The following is a 22,634-nucleotide window of genomic DNA, read 5'->3' as shown; positions in this document are numbered from 1 at the left end:
AAGTTATCTGGAAAAGTTCATTATGTTTTTTGTTTTTGCAGTGTAACTTGAGTTTTATGGTTATATGGGATTTGTTTGTTTGTTCTGAGTCTTGCAGATACCAAGTCTTAGTTTCTAAACTAACACTATTGATCCTTTGTATTTTTAGCATTCTGAACAGTCTTTGTGTTTTAGGGATATGTCACCAACCAGAAATTCACATAATGACTTTGGGAGGCCATCGGGGTGGATAACTGCAGAGTAAGACTTGGACTGTGGGTAGGATTAGGTTCTGGCCCTGCCAGGCCAGACCTAGGGCAGCACTGGTGTGAGACATCGGGTTTAACAAAGGGATGAGTTTAGAAAGGATTACTTCAACTCAGTAATGTGAGAGTCTGTAAGAAAAACGCGTGCCTCCTGAACAAAACGGTGTAGGTTTGCTTAGAGCCTGAAGCCTGATATGCAGCAGTTATTTTTGGAGGAAAATGTGGTGGAGATTGTATGCAAATTTCTCAGAAAGAAAAAGGAAATGGCTTAAAACATATTTAAAATGTTCCTACAACAGCACTTCAGTCTTTGAATACATCTTCTATAAATAGTCATTACAAAATAATCTGCGTTTCTTGAGAACAGCAATTCATATGAAGGGCTTCTGTATGTTCTGTGTTCCAAGATGTCCACTAAACCCTGGGGTTGTTCGGTAAAGGTTTTAATTTGCGTAGGTATTACAGGTATTTTTGGACTCTGCCAGTTGCTGGCACTTTGTCAAGGGACCAAGCGTGTTGTGCTGAGGGGCCACCTCTCCAACGAGGGGCCATGTCCGCCGCCCAAACGCGCAGGTGCTCGTTTTATTTTATCAGCAAGCCTGACAGGACTTCAAGGGTTAAGCGTATCGCGGCAGCGCTCTCCCCTTCTCGGAGAGGTCCCCGGGTGCAGCAGCCGGGGCTGTTCCGCGGGCACAGCTCCGCTGCGGGACCCACAGCCCCGTCTGCCCGGCCCCGGCCCTCGGCTCCTCGCTCGGCTCCCGGCTGCGCCGCCGCCCGCTTGAGTGATGAGCGCAAGGCGCTGCGGGGAGGGGAGGGGGGAGCGCTACGCCATTTTCGTAGCCGGCGCTGGAGCAGAGGACGGGGGGAGCGAGGCGGCGGCGGGGGGAAGGGGACGAAATGGCCGCGCATTGGGTGAAGCGCCCTGCGGGGCCGCTCGCGTAGCGCAGCCCGCGCGCTGCGTAGGGGCGAGTGTGGCGGGCGGGCGGCCGGTTTGGCGTAGCGGCGGTTGGTGAATAGCGTGGCGGCGGCGGCGGCAGGAGCTGCAGGAGGAGGAGGAGGAGGCGCCGCGGCGGTTTGGTACCGAGCGGAGAGGGAGATGCACACGGCACTCGAGTGAGGTAGCTATAAAACCCCATTTGTTTACATTCCCTCCCCCACAAGCGGCCGGCGCGGCGGTGAGGGTGGCGGCCGGCCCCGGGCCGCCGCCGGCGGGAGGGTGCGGGGTGGGGGGGGTGAGGGGCAGCCGGTGCCGGGAGCGGCGGGGGCAGCTCCGCCGCCGGCACGCGGGGGGCTCGGCGGCGCGGCCGGCCCGTGACGTGGCGCAGGGACCGTGGGGGGGAGCCCGGCCCGGAGCCCCCCGCGCCGAGGCGCTGGGGCCGGGCCGGCGGCGTTGGGGGAGCCGGGCCGGGGCCCCGCGGGGCACGGAGCGCCACGTGGAGGCCGAGGGGAGGCGTGAGGGGCAGCACCGGCCCCGGTCCCGGCCCCGCCGCACAAAGGGGCGCCCGCAGCCCCGGGACGCGGAGCGGGGCCGTGCCTGCGGAGCCGCGGGGGGCTCGGCGGCGCTGGAGTAGGGCAGGAATGGGGCAGGAATGGGGCAGGAATGGCTGCGGCGCCCTTAACCCGCCCGGCAGCCTGAGCCAGCGCAGGTAAGAGCCAGGCGGGTGAGGAGCTGCCGCCGCGGAGCCTACGCGGCCATCGCCAGGCAGAGCAGGAACCGGCTCGGGCTCCTCGCCTGCCGGTGCTTAGCCCGCCTGCTTCCGAAGTACGTGCTGAAGGTTGAAGCTCTGGAATAAAGCCATTCTTTCAAATTCTCGGTGATCTTTTGTCTTTTTTTTTTTGCCTTCTGTGGGGATTTCGCTGTCTGCTGGTTCTTGCCTCCTGATGTATAAACAGTTGGAGTTAGAAATATAAGCACTTAATTAAATATAAGCACTTTATGAGTTGAAATCATTCTGGTTTCTGGCACTGAACGTTGTATGTCTCTTAAGTAACAATTTTCTTTCTTATTTTTTTTTTTTTTCTGTTAAGAGAGAATGTCATACCCTAATAATGGGGGAGCCTGTGATAGGTGAAGCCTGATACAGCACTGAGAAATGCGCAGTGGAAGGCCTGGGTAGTTTTCAAAAATGTGGAAGCGATTGTCTAATTAACAGAAGTAATTCCGGGGGAATGTGCCAACGGGTATGTTCTAGTATGCGTTCGGATAGCAGTAACTGATACTATGACATTAAAAGAGAAAATACAAAAAAATGGGTACTGATATATTTTAAAAGAGAACACTAAGATTTTGAACACACCTGGATTTACTTAAGAATGGGCTTTTGGTTAAATGTGTAGTGGAGTAGGTAATCTGTGTGGATTGGTGAGACATACTGCTCCAATTTCAAAGCAAGAGTTAGGCTCATTAATGCTTACTTCTCAGGCTTATGCTCTGGTAAATGTAAGAAAATTATTTGAAAAAGTTCTGTGGTTCCCAAGAACTAAAGAAACTATTACGACCATAAGCTTTCCTAACTAGGTTTTTGTTTTAAAGTAAACCTTTAAATTGGTGTTGTGCTGCAGCACTTTTTAAACTTCCAACACTTTCATACTTGGGAGAAAAAAAGGTATGCAGCCATGAAGTCTGCTTAGAAAAGAGACTAGATCCTGTATATAGGCCATGAACAAACTGTATACATTCAATGAGATCAGTGGTAGCAGTTCTGTATGGAAATGTACCTTCGTGTCCACAGAAGATGGATGTGGAAGGATTGTACACAAATGCCTATCTGGAATATGCAACATGAAAGGAGATTCTGCCTAAGTTAAAAACTTTATCCAAAACAATTTGGTTTGTTTTAAAGAATATACTTTGCTTTCATGTAGATCTTTCTGTGCTTTCAAGGCTGGCTGAAAAACCAGGTACTTAGTTTGGAGTATGTATCCACACGGAATCAGAAAACATGCGGAGAGACGACAGTTGTGGTATAAAAAAGTGGTACAAATAAATTAACAAGATGAGCTATTGTATGTTGTTTCTCCTATTACATAAAAAAAAAAAAGTCTAGTAAAGCAACATGGCAAATGGGGAATGTTCCAGAAAATTTATCCTATGCAAAAAAGCATGGATCCTTATGATTACCTTTGTCTACTCCAATGCTTGGTCATGCTGTGATCTGAAACTAAGATTTATGTGACGCTGTAACAACATGTATCTTCTAACATAGTATCATGGAAAGTCAGCAGGAGGATGTTAATTGTGTATGGTACTTAAGCCCTACATATTAATAAGCTGTTCCTTTTGAATCTTTAGTAGGACGCCTTGGTAAGACACAAGCTTTGTGTAGTTTGATTCGGACAAAAGATTTACATACATGTGTGGCAAAATGAATACATATAACCTGGCATAGATTTTCTTTGTGGTCTTCACCAAATAAATCGAGCAACTCTAATTTAGATACATTCATAACACATTACCTGCAGTGCAGTAGCTGGTCCAAGTAGGAGGAAAATTTTTAAGTAGTTTGGATGTGTTTGCTTTCACCATCGAGTGTTAATGCCATTTAATCACAGTGTTGCCAGCTGTAATGAGTTCGTTCTTCTCTTGTCACAGTTTTTACAGAAATGGAAGTTAATTTGAATATATAAAGGGCACTTCATAAAACCAGTCTAGTTTTGGAAACAGGATTTTTTTTCATCAGATGGGATTACTAAAACAGAATTGCACAAACCATTTGAAAGTGAAGCTCCATGGAAGTTTTCTTACAAGCTAAGATTTGGTCCTTAACTGTGGTAAAACTTAAAGATCGTGGCATCTTCACAGACTACAGTACAGATTAGAGGATGGGTGGACATAACTGTGTGTGTGAGCAATGAAACTAATAGCAGAACAAAAAAAAATAATTTGATTTTCTTCACAGTTTAGCTATTGATTGTCAGAACACTTGTTATTTTACAACGTTTCATAACTGTCTAATGTACCCTGACTTTTTCCTTAATGCACCTAAAAATGTCCTAAAAAGTTTCGAAGAGGGAAAGCCAAATTGCAGTTTTGTCTTTGTCTGAATGGATGCTTTTCATAGAAACGAGTTTTAGGTGCAGAGTCTAGAGAGTACCAAGAATTCATGCCTTTTGGGAAGCAATTTCAGTTCTAATTTAAATAAATCAGTGTAACTTCCTGTTTTTCTGTAAAAGTCAAACTTAATTTAGAGGGCAAACATTTTAAATATAATTTTATTATATGAAAAGTATCCATATCTGGGGGTGGGCATCTGAGGTTATCTTAAATAAAGACTTGTTAGTAATTTTAGCTTTCTGATAAGGGCTTGCTGATGTGGAAAGAATTTAGGTCTTTTTTTAGGTAATTTTTAAATTGCAGTTGAGATATTATTTAAAGTACACATAGTAGTGTGTGATGAGGAAATACGTGCCAGTTAGGTGAAGCTAATAATAATAATAATAATAATAAATTAATGTTCAAAAACTGATCAAAATGATGGAAGCAGTGCCCTGCATGCACTGAAATCTCTTAAAGGAGAGAAAGAGATGCACTTCATCAGTTTAGCTGTTCAGAATGTTCTATATGCTGCTGCTGCTTCAGTATCACTCTTCCATTTTTTTGATGTAATAGCAATCAGAGGAGTAAAGAAGAAAGGGGGAAAAATGATAATTGTTTTAAGTTGCTTGTATTTTGTTACTTCTTGTGATAATCCAAACACTGTACAGATTTTAATGCCCTGGAGCTGGAAGCCAGCATGAAAGACTGGGAAGATGATGGTTTCCTGATGTCTGTCTCAAAAGCTTATGAGAAGAAGGGATGTTGAAATGATGTGTGGGGTGTTGTACCCATGCTGGGGAACATGCTTCATTACATCAGAAATGTTTCATCTTCTAGGTATCACATTGTGCTGCCTCATCTTTCCATTTTCTGACTTGTCCCTTGCTGCAGAGGAGGAATGACTCAGCTGCTGCCTTTTCGATCTCAGCTGCTGCTGGCCTATGAGCTTCATTCTTACCTGGCTATCACATTTTCTATAGCTTGATACTTTCCAAAGCAGTAGGATGAGAGTGAAGAGAATCATCTGGTTTTGCTAAGGCAAAATTAGACTGCTGCAAAAACTCATGAACCTGTTACAGAACTTGAACTGCATTGTCTTTTAGAGATGATGAATGTAGGTATTTATGTCTGTCAATATCACTCTATGAGAACAAAATGATCAGAGTAAGAAATATTCCTAAATAGATCTTGTACATCACCTGGCTAGGTTCATTTTGCTTTAATCCAATTTGCGCTCTCTTCTTTTTTTTTCTTTTTTTTTTTTGCCAAAATTTTTGGCAGTTTTTGAAAATTACTAAAATGAATCTCCAGTTTGTTTTTTTGTTGTCGTTGTTGCGTTTTGAAGAGCATTCCTAAGATAAACTTTATTTTCACTTCAAAGGAATGTATCTGTTCTGCCTCCCTCACATTTTTTGTGTTGGCAGTCCCATCTTCAGTATTATCAAGTACGCATAATATGTGGGCTATTAACCAGAGGTGAGTGAGAAGGATATAAAGTTCTGAACTGTTAAGAGGTGCTGAAAACTATAACCTTTATCCATTTGATTCACTGTTTGAGTGACAAAGAGACTTAATTTGTCATTGGTATTAGGTAGCTAAATCAAGGCAGAATTGTGGTAGTCTGCGTAATAATGGGAGATAGGGAATAACTATGGTCATGTCTGAAACTCATAAATCAAATGAAGTCCTGTAAAAGCATTCACGTAGCTAGACTTCTTGTAAGATAAAATGCCTGCATAAGGTACAAACTCCTCAGAGGAAGCATATACAAAGGAAGTTCTGTGCAAGATTGCAGGATTTGCATGAAATTACAAATACACTGCTCAACAAAGACCTTGTGCATCAAATTTGGTTTCAGTGTTTCTGCCTGCAGGTTACGTCAGAGTTCCCAATCACAGCTCCTATTAAAAAGACCTCTGTAATAAAATGTGTTCCAGATAGGTGCAGTCATATAGCATTACATGTGAAGAAGCATCTCAAGATTAGTTGGCCTGTACCACATCCATAAAGTGATCCTTGTGCATTTGTTACAGCTGTATTTTATCACCGTAGTATGATGATTATTAATGGAACAAATAATGCTTTGATTTCTGAAGGGTAACTGAAAATGATGATTGATCTACAGCTGATGATTGGATCTCTATAAATAGTTCCTCTTCTGACCAAACTAACTGTTGATGACAGCATGCAGTCATACCTACGTTGGAGTAACAAAGCAAAACAAAAGAAAAATATGCGTAGTCTTCTATAAAGTAGTCTCTGATGGGTGTTACTTGATGTGATTCTTGATGTGGATCTTTTGGGGAAGTAATAGTTACATCTTTGTTAATACTGATTTGCAGCGTAAATGGTACTTAGTAGTACTAGATACCAGGATGTGATGCTGAGTTTGTTACAGTAGTAAACATAGGTCATTAATCCAGCAGAAAGTTAGATTTATCTCACATAGTGCAATAGCACAACCCAATGTTTCCTATAAGGGGTAACAGCAAGCAGGTATGGATCGTTATTAAGTCGTGCCGTGCCACTAGAGCCACGTCTTCATTCATCCCACATACAGAGCACTACAGAAGAGCTTATTTACTGTCAAGTGGAATATTGTACTCTGTTTTAATGGATAATTACATTACTTCTCAAGGCACTGTGTCATTTCTATAATCTATTCTTGTAAAGAAAGACCTCTTTTTGTGAGGCTCCACTACCTTGATAAGTGCTCTCGGCCCATGAATTGCAAGCTGTATCATTTTGTCCATACTTACTGGCTACTTCTGCTTGCAGATCTCAGAAGCACTTTATTGGTGACCTGAATGTTTGTCTGTAGAAAACAGTATCTGAGCCTAAAATTGAATATCCGAATTGTATTAGCTTATATTAAAACATAAGAAATCTGGTACTTGAGTGTGCTCCAAATAATATAGTAGTCTTGCATTGCTACATTTTCAAAGTAAAAATAATAAAATAATCCCCATTTATGTAATATCTGTTATGATGCATAAACAATACAAACTTCCAGTCGTTCCTGTTCTGGGCTGTGTATGAGGCAATCGGCTGAGGTGTTGTACTGTATTGACAGTGCCAGAGTTCTCAATGCCTTTATATTGCCATTAACTTCAGTATGATGCAGTAGCTGTATCAGGAACTAAGTGTAAAATTTAACATTTTAGTCTAAAGTGCCCATAGCTAACTTCTTACATTCTAGAGTACCGTTCTATCTGCATGTTATCAAAGAAAAATGGCCTAAATTGCCTTGTGCAATTTCTTTTTTTTTTTTTTTACACAATTACTTTCTTTGTACGACAAGTCAGAGATTGAGTGAAGTATGTAGGATAAGTTTATGCATCTGCATCATGCAGAGTCCTAGCAAAAGTTCATTCTTAGTGTCTTAGGGCAAAAAAATCTCATTCTGGCTTTTGATAACCAGGTGTGGCCAGTAATAGGGAGAAGCATGTGAGAGTTTTATGCTGACTCCTGAAAGATTGGATTAGTATGAGATGTTTTACTAAGAATGCAACAACTATAGCAAATTACTGTTACTGCTAGTTTGTATCAGACTTTGTGGTTCAAATGAGTTGCAGTAAACAGGCTAGGCAATGTAAAAATAATTTTACCATCTTTGAGCAGCATACATGTACTTTGTCTCCTCCATAGAAACCGCTAGTTTGTCAGTGCTAGTTGGCTACCATAGTCTAATGAAGGAGTGTATCATGGTACATTTTAGCATTTGATGCGTGAGAATGCATCTCATAGTCTGAGTGATAGAATTTAAGGCAAGACTCCCTTAAAAAGTGTCTGGATTTATTAGTTAGATGTTTTTGTTGTTGCTAAGTGAACTATGGACAAATCAAAACTGTGCTTTGGAATAAGACAACATACTAAAGTTGAATTACTAAAACAGCAATAAAATTGAAAAATACAGATTGCCACTTTGGGGGAAGTTTTGGAAGTTTATACAAATTCATTTACTGGAATTGGCTTATTGCTGATTGCTAACTATAGATTCAGAACATGGGCATGAGAGAGGCAAAGGATTAATTACATTTTATAAACTAGATATTCTCAGTGGGAAACAGTGATAGGAGTACATAGTTCTTAAAATGAACATGTTTTAACTATGAAAAATGTTTTTTGGTTGTTGTTTTTTTTTTTTCTTTTTCCAAATCGGTGGCTGTATCTTAGCAAATACGTCATGTAGTGGTTCCAAGCAGTGACTGAGTATTAGTGAAATACTGAAATGATACCTCAGTTGCTTTGCTACTTTCTAGTCTATGCATGTAATTTTCTTTCTTTCTTTCTTTCTTTCTTTCTTTCTTTCTTTCTTTCTTTCTTTCTTTCTTTCTTTCTTTCTTTCTTTCTTTCTTTCTTTCTTTCTTTCTTTCTTTCTTTCTTTCTTTCTTTCTTTCTTTCTTTCTTTCTTTATTTTACTTTTCTTGACAATAAGCAAAGCGTGATTCTTAACTTTCCTATTTGACAGTCCTATTACCAGTAATATACTTCTTAAATGTTATATTTACGTTATAAAAGTTAAAGCTGGATACTAGCAAATACAGGTAGTTTAATCAGAAATCTATAAACAGTGTATTTAGCTTATCAGACAGGATAATATAGGGGTTGGGGGGAGAGAGAAGTATTTCAACCTTTATTTTTCAGGACATCAGGTTATGAGGTTTTCCCATTTACTGGAGATTTTTCTGATCTGTAACTGTCCTATAGCTGTAGCTAGATTTGGATGCCAAATACAGGTTTCAATGCCAAACAGCCTACGTATCAAAGTATTTCAGTTTCATAACCTGGCAGTGAGGTGGCCTGCTGGGAGATTACACGTTATTCTTGTGACTAAACAGCGTAAAAACTTAAATGACTGTAATGAGTATCAGAGGATTCACAAGAAACTGGTGTGCCTCTAGAAATACAAAAAGTAAAGCTTCGGACTTGTTAACAGATCCCACAGATGTTAGGTGCCTTAGCTGTGGGAACTATGGGATCAAAAGTTTGTCTGTTCACAGAATTATGCTCTCAGTTTATTTGTTTAATATTTTTAACTGAGCTACTTTAGATGTTGAAAGTAATGATATATTTGGAGGGGTAGACGGACTGCAGCTGTCCTGACTCTTAACAAGCTCTTCAGCAGATTTTAATTCGCTGATGTGTATCAGTTTGATAGGTTTCAGTCAGTTTACCCTGGTGGTTTAAGCTGTCTCATTCTTTGAGTCTGTTTTGTAGTCTGTTAATTAGTTAAATATGTAATTTGAACTACAGTAGTCTTAATTGGCTCAATTTTGTAGAAAAGATGTTCAACCATGATCCCATATTGTGTTTACTTTGGATAGCTTTAATATGATCAAAGTGAATTACTTTGTAATATGATTATGATGTGCTCAGCAGACTATGGAAGAGGGTGATGATGTACTGTCAATTACAGTAGCAAAAGGAGAGGGAAGGAGGGAGGAAATTTTTACCAGAAACTGCTGACTCCACTATCCATGGAATACTAAAGCATGCTCCAGAAACTTATGCTTGCATTCTGCAAACCTTAAGTATTTCTGAAGTTGAACTTGTGGAGTAATGGTCACAACCTACTAACAACCCTTTCAATTTAGTCCAGTTTACATTTGATTTCAGCTAATCAGTGGAAAAGAGCATAAAACATCTTTCTCAGAGAAATTAGATAACCCACAATTTCAGTGATATGGCCAAACCATTTCTGTAAGTTGAAAAGTGGAAAAAAAATAGTATTTATGCCATCTTTTGCATAATATAACTCTTGGTAGTTTGGAAGGTAGTTTTCTTCCAAAATCCTGGATTTGTTTTGAGATGCACTTACTGATCACTTGTGTTAAATGTTAAGAGACAGCAAATAGCTCTTGGTTTTTTGGTTGGTTGGTTTGGTTGTGTGTTCTGTTTTTTTAAACTGTTGACAGCCAAAGTGTAAAACTGGAAAAATCACAAGAAGTTGGTTCACTTACTTTTATACATTCTTATTAACTAAAATTGGCATGTATCAGGTGATTGGCAAGATGCGTCAGAGTAGTGGAGTTGTGATAAAATGTGTTGCTTTACAGGAGTGGGTTATAGAGATTACAGAGAGCCTTGAGAAGTAATAGATTTAATGTAAACTGAAGAAAGCCCCTGATGGGAGGGGGTGGAGGTGGAAATAACACAAACAACAAAAATGAAAGACCTCAGTGATTCAAGGAATGACGCAGGAAACAGTAATGTCCTAATGATCCCACTGAGAAGAGTGGTGATTTCAGATCAGCAGTTAGTCCAGAAAAATCCTTACGATTAAAATTACAGTAGAGAATGCATGGTGATGCTTAAAGAAGTGATAAGGGAGCCTCCTTTTTTAGGAGAGGTACAAGAAGAAGAAAGCACAGAATTACAGTTACTGTAAAATATTAGATCAAGTGCAATGCTGCACAACATAGCCTAGGCTAGGTGTATCTAATTATAAAGTAGTTTTTCTAAAACCGATAGCGCTGTCTTTCTTTTCACAGTTCCTCTCCTTATCTGTGTTGCTGTCAGAATGTACATGCACTTGGAAGGTGATGGACACAGGGAAGGACATATAGATAGTATTTTTAAGACTTAAGTTCTTGCTTTCAGTTTTTATAAGTTGTTAGGCTAAGAAGACAATTGGATTCTGCTTCCTTTCCCCTTTTTTATATCTAATCCTGCAGTAAGAGTAAGAGTGGTTATTAAATCCAATTTTATTCAGTCATTTGGAATGGGATGGAAATGGCACGCTTTGATTCAGCTGGCCACATACTAGGCAGACCCTCATGTTGAAATGTGTACAACTATTTTTTGTCACAGGTCAGGTTGAATGTTAATTTCGGATATGCTGAGATGTCTTTACAAACGTTGTCTCCCACAACTGTTCTTGAGCCAAGTGACTTGAGATGTGTGTGGTCCCAGGAGTCACCCATTTTCTCAAAAATTTCCTTCACACCCATGGGACAAAGAATTTGTGTTCTTACCTAAGGAAACAGTGGTCATTCCTTGGTTTTGTACTGGGAATCAATTTGCTAAGAAGAATTTGAATGTCATGTTGATGTAGGGTCTTAAAAAGGTCTGTGATGGTGGCTCATTAATTAAATTTCTTACTTAGAAGTACAGATTTTTATGAATGGTATATGTTGTCAAGTAAAAGATTTGCAACCTTTCAAATTCTAGAAGTGTTCATTAAGTGTCATCATCTGCCAGGCATTGATCTGGCTGAGCACATGAAAAGAAACATGCTTCAGTCTGAACTTTCAAGGGAGATTCGAACTTGGTAGCTTTTGTAAATTAATATTTCTAAGGAAAGTGAGAGAAGTCCTCAGCTTAACAGTAGCCATGCTTAACTCCTTTTTGGATCATAGCTGTGACTTACTTTTTAAATGGTAGTAATGTAGGAACTGAACACATATCAAAGATACACCTGTTAACATTAGTGCAAGTATTTTAACATACTACAAGGATGAGATGGGTGTGGTGGTTTCAGTTAGAGTAAGAATAAAAATGGCCACTGGTCTTAGCGCTTTATAATAAACACTATTACATTCTGTGCTGGGGGGAGAGTTGGAGAAACTAATTAAAAATGAGTTTCAATATGAAACTTGCCCACTGTTTTTTGAGAAAGCCAGTTGTGTTTGTGCTATAGCCAAAATACTCTGTTAGGCTGCAAATCAACCAACTCCGTAAGTTGGAGTTGCCAGCAGAAGCAAGATTGCTCTTCTTTGTGTGGTCTGCAGTGTTTGTGCAGCTGCACAGCGAACCAGATAGGAAAAGTAATCTGCCTTGAAAATAATCTTTTTTTTCCTTTTTCTGGGCTGTTTTTCGGCAGAATCTAATTGTACAGCTGCATAGTGAACAGATCAGCAAACAAATGTGCTGGTACACAGAAATGGTTTTAGGGGAATGAATGAATGAAACAGTGGGGGAAGTCAGGACTACTGCGTTAGGGGCAACACCATCTTAAAATATTTGTTGAACTTCAGCCATAGCTCGAACAAAAACATTTGCTTATTTTCAGTGGAAAAATAAAATCCTAAAATGCAAACATATCTTGTTAATTTTTAAATGTATTTAATTTTTGCAAGCAACAGTATCCTCATAGGAGCAAACTGAACAACAGAATGTTGACAGCAGATCCAGCCAGTTCCATTATATATTCTGTGCATTAGTAGGTGTGCGGTGTATATACAAAAGGCTGAAAATTAATTCTTGTGTAAGCAGAAATAACACTTAAAAACTTGAACTGTTTTGATGGGCTTTATGTTATTTTGAGCTCTGAAAAGAATCCTGTGTTCAGCAATTCATTGCAAGTAGTTGTCCTTCTGAAGAAGTCTATCAAGTTGTTTTCCCTTCAAAATAAAATAAATGCCCCTTTCTGGACAACTGAACTAGTAGATAGATCGCTATTGTGGTAGGTTGGGATCATTGTCTAGTATCCTTGGGATTTGATATCTCAAATAGTTCACATTTCAGATTTTGAAAAGGTGTTCACAATGTGCTTAGTTATGCGTAAATGCTTTCTGTGTCTTATCTGGTATTAACTTGGCAAATATGGCTTAGATCAGCTAGGTAATGGTCTGTTCTTAGAGCGAGCCCCTCCTACTAGGCTGTAGGTTTTCGAATGAACGAGTTTTACTTATATCCGCAAACCTGTTTCGCTGAATTTGAAGAGGGAAGAAAATACAGGAGATGGGTGAGAACGAAAGTTAGAGATAGTTAATTATAACTTCTTACGTCTGTAAAATGTTTTCCTATTTGTATATTCAGATGCTAACGTCAGCAAAAGGCTAGTATAGCAAAGTGACAATATTATTTAAGTGCTTTCATGGATTTCTTAAAGTGTCACTAATAGCAATATGTTCATTTCTCTTTAAGATTTTTTTTTTTAATCACTGACCTTGAAAATGAGTACTAGATTCATTGCTTAAAAAAAAAAAAAAAGGAAAAAAAGGAGTTGGATTCTTCCATTCCAGCTTTTTTTGAACAGTATGTTAGTATGGACTGCTGCAGTTAGTGGAGAGGTGGTGGAGAACTGCAGGCATCTCTCCTGCAAGTAAATTGGAGTAAATATCTGTGATATAAGAAAGAATTCTAAGTTTCTGGAAGTGTAACAAAAGTGTCTTTATGTAGTCAATAGTTTTATTTCAAGCAATATTTATCTTGCATCTGAAAATAAATATACTGTTGTTACTCTGAGCAGTTGTTAATGGAAACAAGTGATACAATTGCTTAAATTTCCAGTGCTGAACAAAGCGGATGTCTTAGTTTGGTTTGCTTTGTCTTTGTTTTCATCGTTTGTCCATCTCAGTCCTCTGGTTTTAGCTGAAGTGCGTGTTTGGTATTTTTGTTCAGTGTGAAATTTCTGGTCGCTGGTGAAGTCCTGTTAAGGCACTTCAGTCATAGTGGCATTCAAGCTGAGTAACTAAAATCCTGAATATTTTTCAAATGGAGTTTCCAGAATCTGATCTTCCACAGTTAGAATGAAAGGGCCAAATGGAGAGAAACTAAAATAAAATATTTGGTAGGGCTGAAATCCAGTGTGTGTGTTACAAAAATGTTTCCGATTACTAAAATTGTTGGGAACAGACAGGAGAAAGGAGGGAAAGAGAAAGTTGGGCACTTAAACTAGATACTGTTATACACTAACAAAAATGCCGTGGTATGTGGGTTGCAAACACTAAAACACTAGCTTTAAATTTTCGTCTGAGTTTGAATTTTATGTGAACTCATTATTGGAAGCAAAGGTTGCTGTTAAGTAAAGCCTGGCTATCAAACTAGTTTTCTGGTTTCAGTAAAGCAGTTAATGAGAAGTAAGCAAAAACGTCCCCCCAAATCATGTTAATTCCAGGTTTTAAATGACACCTTGGGAAAAAATAAAGTGCTATCGGTATGAAGTGGAAGAACAGATGAAATAGTAGGCACTGTGAAGAAGTTTCAGGAATTCAAGGGGAACTGAGTGAAAAGCCTCTAGAAATACCCACTTTGATCAGAAGCATATTTAATGGAGGAAGTGCTACAGGGAATTGCTTAGCATAGAAATAGTGTGAGTTTTCCATACAGAGAAGGTAACTTAAGTTGATGCACTGCTTGGGTTCTCTCACCTCGAGCCTTTGATTTACAAACTGCATATATGGATGCACAATCAGAACTGCCTGAATGGTTTACTTGCAGTGGTGAACGAGGAGGCGAGGGGATGCATTTGGCAGTACTGTTTGCATTTACTGGAATGCCAGTTGGTATGGCAGGACTATTTATCTTACCCACTGTAGATGCACACGTTAATCATACCTTTGAAGCCTGACATGGTGTGGGGTTGTCCTGTTGCCTGAGTGCATCCTGGAAGCCTTCTCTTGCTCTTCTTCACAGTTCAGTGCAACACAGTGGGTGCTGTTAGTTCCCACTGAGGCCTGTGGGTTCTGGGCGCTGTCGTTTCTGACCCAAGACCAGCTGGGAGATGTCTTCCCTGTTGGGTGCCTGGCCATTGAGTTCCCTCAAGGAAGGAGGGGCGGCAGCGGGAATCAAACAAGTGCTTGAAATAAGGCAAAGGCTGGCAGCAGTAAGAGCGGGAGTTTTTTCAACTTTGTAGCCTTTTTCTTGAGCTGCCTTCCCATGTTCTTTTGTGAGGATTCAAGAGTCTTAATATGCTTATGCTGAGATCAGCTATACACAATTCTGTGTCGCTGAAGTGTATCGAATTTGGACTTCAGCTTTCTGGTATTTTATACGTGTGAACATTGCCTGACATACTGCCTGATGAGAATAATTTACAATCGCTTAGATGTTAATGAAGCATGTGTAAAGAAGAAACAATTACTCCTATTAGTTCTGTCTGAGACTTCTTAGGATGGCTAAGTATGTTTTGTTAGTGTCTTCTTTTAACAGAAGGATTGAAATAGAAGATACAGAAAATTTTTAGAAGATTTAAAAATACCGTGCCAGGGTTCTTATTAGTTGTATTGAAAATAGGCATCTAAATTGATTTTGAAATAAGTCTGATAATGCTCAGCTCTTGTATTTGAGCAGTGAATCATGATCATAAATTACAAATGATTTTAACCATTAGGGCACGGAAAAAGGTACCATTCAAAGCTAAATACCACAATTAGAGATGCATGACTGAAATTTCAAAGTAATGTATTAGTAGTATTGTATGAGACAGTCACATGAAAAAGATCATGAGGTTGTGAAAAGGATTATGATCATGCTTACCATGCTTTAGTCATGAATTTACTGGTAGAAATATTTTAGTCTGGATTGTGCTTGTTTAAATGGGAAGAGTTTGACTTTGCTTATATTTCTGATTATATTACCATTATGTGGCAAAGGGGGAGAAAAGGTCTTCACAAAAGTCGTATACTTTGAGTAACTGAATTTTATGTACAGTTGAGTTGTGGTTTTCAATACTGAGAAACAGAAATTAAATAATAAACAATTTGCTAAAGAATCACAGTGTATTGCATGCACTTACCTAGTGCTGCCATGGTCTGTGCAAGCATACATACATGCATTCATGTTTCTCCTGGGCTTTCGTTTTTCTTGCATGTACCTTAACTGCTAACTTCAGACCTTGAACCTGCTCCTCACAGTAAGTAACATTCCCCATTGTAAATCCTCGGCTGATGAAAATTGGCATATCCCTATAGAAATGTGGAGCTCTGCTGATCTGTTATCGGCCATATGCCTGATCCAGTATCTTTACGTACTGCCAGATTGTTTCTGCTTCCTAGGATATGATGCGATTTGCAGAGCCCAGGCTCCCAGACTGTGTGAGAACGAGCACATGGTCTTTATTTAAAGGTTGTGGAATAAGTTTCCAGACAATCGTATAATCTGAGGGTTGACTCGGTCCAATGATACGTGGATGAAGATATGTAACCCGTTTCTTCCTACTCCACCAGCAACAGCTCTGCACTTAACTGCTTCCTCAAAGGAGAACGGAAAAAGCTTCTGGAAGGTGTTTTGAGATGCTTTTAATGTTTCTGTATTAATCCCAGTGATATATTTATGAGAACATTAAAAATGCCTTAAATAGTCTCTGTGAGTGCAAAAGATTGTATAAAAGTAATCTCAATAAATTTGGGGATGAACTTGTCACACTAAACTTCCTGAAATGGTTTGTCACAGCCTTTAAATCACTCACTGCAGTGTACAAGCTTGGGCTGGAGACAGTCTGTACAGTCATTCCAGACTGATGATAGAACAGTTGTTTATAAATAAAGAACAGTAGTGTAAAATGATTAGCCGTTGATCTTTCTGATGTTTCTGGCATCAATTTTGATACCAATGCCTCCAATTGAATGATACTCTTCCAAACTTCTGTAACTAGGTCAGTATTGCAAAAGAAGAGTTCACTTTTTTCTTAACCTTGCAAGCAATTGAATCTCCAGTGAGAGGTAAATTTTGGTCTTGTATATTTGTAGAGGTTAATAGAAGATTTTTTTTTTTCCAGTCTAATGTGTTAAATCATTTATTAGCTATATAAAATTACTAAAAAGTAGCCCTTTTCCTTTATGATTTCTTTGTCAACCTGTTGGAGGTATAAGAGCTTCCAACATTGTCGTGTGTGCGTGTGCATATACAACATGATTGCAGGCACTTAAGCACAAAACATTGAGCTAATACTTCAAGAAGTGAAAATGGATTGAAAATGTTAGTGGGTTGCTATAAAGCACTTTTCTCATCAGTTTTCACAGAACACAGTTAGCAGCTGGGCTAGAGGACAAGTACACTTACCATTTCTTGTCTGCAACTCAGTCTCGTTTTAGGATAGATTGGCCAGATCACTTGGCATCTTAGTGAAAGCACGGTCGGTCATACAGCTCTAGGTGAGGTACACATAGGCTACTAAAGCAGTTTTAAGTGTAGAACAAGATAAAAGCATACTTGATCTGTTTGCCTATTATTTTGTCCTTGCATTTGCTAGTTTTTGGCAGCATCTGGACATACAGAAGCAGAAAGATCTCAACTCCATCCACCTCTCAGCTCTCGTTTCCTCCTCAATCATATTCAGTATATAACTAGTTATGTGTAAAAGCCCTACTTCTGTATATACTCATTTTTTTTCAGTCAACATTAAACCGCTCAGATTGATTGGGAAGCTTCATGCTTCTTCATTTTTCTCTCTGTTTCTTTGCTGATAGGAGAGCATGGTTATCTGCTACTTGTATCTAGGTGAACTGCTGTAAATGATGCACATTTCACCTTGCCTTGTACCAAGGTGAACAAATTAGGTGACAAATTAGGTGTCACTAGCAAGCCTCGGCAGTGTTTGGATGATTTTTTTAACATGTATTCTAGGGGATATTCTTTACCCAAAAATAAGTCTGCAGAAAATGAAGTCATAAAACATAGCTATTGATTTATCTTTAGCTTTCAAGTTTGATGTAAACTCACTAAATATAAACTTGGATTTTTTCTTAAAGTTTCTGTTCGAGTAATAATTCCAATTTTGTATTTTTGTTAGCATATTTAAACAAAGCTGCTATGTTTTGTCAAGTAGAAAATTGTTTTCAACTCGGAATACGTTAAACTTATGAAGTGTCTTCATTGTTATCTGATGTTGAATATTAAGTTATTTACATTTAATGCTAAATAGCAAATGACATTGCCTTGATGATGCAATTCCTGAAAATCATTGCAAACTACTCTGACTTAGTGTGTGGCAGCATAGAATCATATTTTGAGTTGCCTAGAAAGGTTTCTGTAGAACCTCCTTTTTAAATTACCATCCACGTAGATCTTTGGGACCAGTAAACTCATGCAAACAAAGTGCTAATAAATGTTCTTATCTTTAGTAATACATTTAAGTCGGTTATTGACGATTTATTTTTAAATCAGTAGTTACCTACTAAAATAGGGAATTGTGCAGTATGCATATTTAGCAGAAGTAGTTTAGCTGTGCGTAAGAGAATAAATGATGTTTGGGTTTTCAATTGTTATCTTCTCACCATCCCCCTAAATAAGAAAATAGAGACAATAGTGTTATATTGAGCCCTTTTTATTCATTAAGTTGTTTTAATGAGGTTTTCAGTATTACAGCTTGTCATAAGCATAGACGCCTCTGAAAACATACAGTAAATGTTCTGACTGACTGTAAATGTTTATCTTTTTCTTGTAACTGCCTCCTGTAAGTATGGCATGTAAGGCTACATATCTTAAATATACAGAGCCTGTGTTACTGTTGTGTAAGAGAAGTATGTTAATACAATTTGTGCAGTAAAAATACTGCAATTGTTGTTCTGTTAATGCTAATATCTAAAAAGATTTGTGAGTCTGTTAGTGCCAATAAGTACTGCAATGAGCATAATACCACTACTGATTCTGCTTTTACACCTAAGTGCTTCCCCTTGTGTTTCTTGTAGGAAACAGAGATGAAGGTACACATGCACACAAAATTTTGCATCATTTGTTTGCTGACATTTATTTTTCATCAGTGCAATCATTGCCATGAAGATGGACACGACCATGGTCCTGAAGAGGAACGTGTACACTACCATAATTACTATCAGATCTCAGAGGCACCCTACCACCAGAATGCAGGAACAGAGTCTATGCCGAGTAAATTTTCAGCTTTGGAAGCTGAAAATGAGCAAAAATACTACATTGAAAAGATTTTTGATCGCTTTGGTGAAAATGGAAGATTATCCTTTTTTGGCCTGGAAAAACTGTTAATAAGCCTTGGTTTAGGAGAAGTAAGAGTAGTGGTGATAAATCATGATGATATTGGCCATGATCATGTTTCTCACCTATATGCTTTAGATGTACAGGAAGGAAAGCATTTTCACTCTCATAACCATCCTCATAGCCACTCAGATTCAGAAAATCAAACCATGGTTGGTATGGCTGCAAAGAGAAACCATAAATGTGACCATGAGAGAGATGCAGCTCTGTCATCTATAAAAGGTGATGGGAAACATATTCATGACCAGAGTCACCATCACCATCATCACCATCCTCATCTGCACCATCATCTTGACCATAATGGTACACATCATTCTCGCAATGATTCAGTTGGTCACAGTGAGCATGGAGAACAGAACCATGGACCTTCAACAGAGACAAACACAACACAGGATCAGCGTGAAAGAAAACAACGGAAACAGAAGAAGAAACGAAAGAAAATCAGTGAGACTTCAGGAGATACTACACAAGATTATGCTCCAGATCATCATCCAGGTGATCAGTATGAGCACAATCGTGTTCATAAACATGATCACGTACATGATGCATCTCATATGCATGTACACCATCATGAACACAGTAGTGATCATTCTACTAGTCACGGACATCAAGATTCCGGTCTAGGTAACGAGGATGGACATCACCATACCAGCAAGCGAGAGGCACCTCGCAAGCAGATGGGTGTAAGAAAACACACTACTTTTTCAGCACGTAGTCATAAGGATCATAATGAAGATGAACGTGATCGTGAAGAGGTGAGTATGAAATGGAGAACTGGCAAGTTCACCTTTGCTGTTGTTAAATAATAATTGAAGATATGTACCCACAAGTAAAGCAGAAGGAAATGTTTGTGCCAGTTGCATAATACGGGCAGAGTGAAAACACTAAGAGGTCGGTGCCACAATATTGAATTTACTTTGTGAGTTTTCATGTCTGCCTGCCCATCATCTATCTTTTCTTAGGGTATCTTGCCTGCTTATCTCTGTTTAAAGATGATATTTCAGATTTTCTAAGATACCTTGTTTTCAGGTATCTTAGGTATTTCAGGTATCTGTGTTTGTTTGTTTGTTTTTTCCCTTCCCCAAATTCATGAGCACCTTTTTCCCCTCCCTATATTTTTTGGACTTCTTTCTGAATCTAAGACTAGTAACCTCTTTGGAAACTGTGCAGAGACTTTTTCCTAAAAGAAACACACGTATATTTTCCAATGTGTCTGTAATTTCTTTGTCCTAAAAGAATGTGAAGCAATATAGATTCAACTTCTGTAGTACTGTGCTTGGCGTAAGCCTATTCTTCCATTTCTCCTTTCGGCATCCACTGTTTCTGCCAGGACCTTAAGTTCACTTTTTCTTCCCCCTCACAGTTAACTACACAAGCAGGATGGTTTGATACCATGATTTTTAATGTAACAGTTAGGATAAAAAAGGTTGGAGTGAATGCTGGGTTGGAGATTTACAAGTGAAACTCCAAACACAGAAGGTTAATAGGTAGAGAGAAGTATTAGAGAACCTATTTTGGATTTTTGTTCTTCCACTCTTTTTCTGTTGTTCTTTCTTCAGTGCTTGTACTTGTGTGATTGCAAAGAATATGGACGCTCATTTTGATTGACGTTTATCAAAAATTATATAGGTGTTTGGAGACTGAGTTGTATAATACCGATATACGTACTGCTTGTTTTCCCTCATACATTTTATGCCTTTAGGCGTGTTTTAGCTCTGATGGAATGTTGTGGGACAGAGTTTTTTATTTTCCTTTGTGTGTTATGAAATTATAAGCTAAATTTTCCACAACTATAGTTTTTAATGAAATAGTTGCTTTCACATTTAATTTCTTTGTACAATTTTCTTGCAGTGCTTGAATGTAACCCAGCTGCTACGACATTATGGTCTGGAAACCAGCTCTCCAATATCTCCTGAATTGTTTACATACATGTGTCCTGCTCTGCTATACCAAGTTGAGAGAAGACTTTGTATTGTACATTATGATGAGCTTGAAGATTTTATGAAAAGTAAAACTGCATCAATTCAGAATAAAGATAAAACAGGTGCTTCAGGTAGGTGTGTAACATCCAAAGGCTTTCAATTTTTTTTGCATTGTGAATATCAACTTTGAAGAAAAGGTTGAAATGTCATACAACTTAGCATTGACTGCATAGTAAAGGAATGGTTGAAATTTAACATATCAGAAGAAATTTGAGACAACGTTTGTTTAAGTCAGGAGACATAGCATCCTGTTTGGTGCTATCATAGCTTCTCCAAAATGACCATGGCTCAGGAAACCACCTTTTTTCTTACCTTTTATTAGGCATAACAGACATTTTGGCCTTGGTTCTTCCCACCTATATTTAGATATTGGACTCTTAGTAGGTCTATAGGCAACATGGAACATCCTTGGAGATAAAAGCACCTTTAGAGATGCACGTCTGCTCACAGTTCGGATTGTTTCCATCATTCAAAGTGTTACATCTTTTTCATAAATTATAATGGAACTGTTGACAGATGTTTTACTGCAGTAAACTATTATAAATCTAAAAAGTATTGGGGACGTGAATATTGATTAGTACATAAGCGTGTATTAACAAAGAATGCAGTGCTAGTAATTATTTTTAATGACTACAGCATCATTAAGAAAGATTAGCTTGTTACGTGTAAATCTCCTATAGAGAGACGGTATCTCATTTACTGTTGAGATGGCTGTAAATCAGATATACTGTATGTGTTTTGTGTGGCAGCAAATCACTTGTTTTCTGGGGTAGTCTCATTGTAGTAAGAGTTGACCCTTGCCTTGTCTTATTATCAAGCGGATTTGTAGAACGGCTTTAAGCATTTTCTGCCAATTAAGATGTTGAAACCATGCACGAAGCTGTCATGTTGCACATATTTTGAACCAGTTTAATTAGAAAGTTTATGCAGCTGAGTGCTTCTTTTAAAAAGAACTCATTTTCTTTCTATATAATGAGGAAGAGAGTTGATGAATAACCAGGCATGAAGATCCTTTAACGTTTGACGAGACTTAATTAGCAAAATAAGTGAACCTTACTGTGGACATTTAACATGTTTTTTGGTATTTTGAGTATAAATAACATTAGCCAGTTAATTGTAAACAAAAAAAAAATCACTTAATTTGGCTCTGTAAACAAACAGTAACTTCTGAAACAGGTCAACTTGATGTAGGTAATGATAAATCACCATATCTAGCAATGTCATGTGTACTGTTCTGCTAGCTAGAATGAGACTTCAGGTGATGTAATAATCATTTTTGCTTTTTAAGTAAGGAAGTGAATCACAAAATAATAAGTCTTAACTGGTATTTGAGGGTTGAGGGAGGCGTGAGATGAATGTCAGAGTAACTGTTAACCTGTAGGTTGTAAGATTCTGCTAAAACAAAAATGTGTCCTTGCCCAGGCTAATGTAAACCTTCTTAGATAGAAATGCTTGTCAAAGTTAGGAGGATGCAGGTTTTTTAAAAAACACTAGATATTTGATTTTTTTTTTTCTTCAGTATTAATTACACCTTCCCAAATATGCAATAGACTGGTGCTGCTTCTATTCACTTACACTAACTTGCAAGGTTTTCATTGGGTCTGACAATTTTCTAAAGCAAAATAATTTAATAGGTGACCAAAAACTTAGATGACCATGCTGAGTTTTGTACCTGTAATTGTGGATAATTCTGTA

At 38.6% G+C, this 22,634-nt stretch overlaps 1 protein-coding gene across 7 annotated transcripts in view; it reads left to right on the top strand.

Moving 5' to 3' along the window:
- Positions 1-1,176: 1,176 nt before the first annotated feature.
- The window catches only part of SLC39A10 (solute carrier family 39 member 10), a 39,845-nt gene continuing 18,387 nt past the window's right edge, over positions 1,177-22,634 (top strand). For 4 of the 7 annotated variants that reach the window (XM_082763581.1, XM_082763579.1, XM_082763578.1 and 1 more), the window contains exons 1-4: positions 1,177-1,363; positions 2,274-2,426; positions 18,639-19,712; positions 20,809-21,010. In XM_082763581.1, coding sequence (XP_082619707.1) covers positions 2,415-2,426; positions 18,639-19,712; positions 20,809-21,010 — 1,288 coding nt within the window. In that variant the 5' untranslated portion in view covers positions 1,177-1,363; positions 2,274-2,414. Of the gene's footprint in view, positions 1,364-1,514; positions 1,892-2,085; positions 2,427-18,638; positions 19,713-20,808; positions 21,011-22,634 lie in introns of those variants that run through there. The other 3 variants (XM_082763577.1, XM_082763580.1, XM_082763576.1) reach the window with 3 other exon arrangements.

This window comes from Aythya marila (genome assembly GCF_965140915.1).
Source record: "Aythya marila genome assembly, chromosome: 6".
NCBI lineage: Eukaryota > Metazoa > Chordata > Aves > Anseriformes > Anatidae > Aythya > Aythya marila.
Note: the sequence above shows the minus strand (reverse complement) of the source record. Positions and strands in the feature narration are given on the sequence as shown.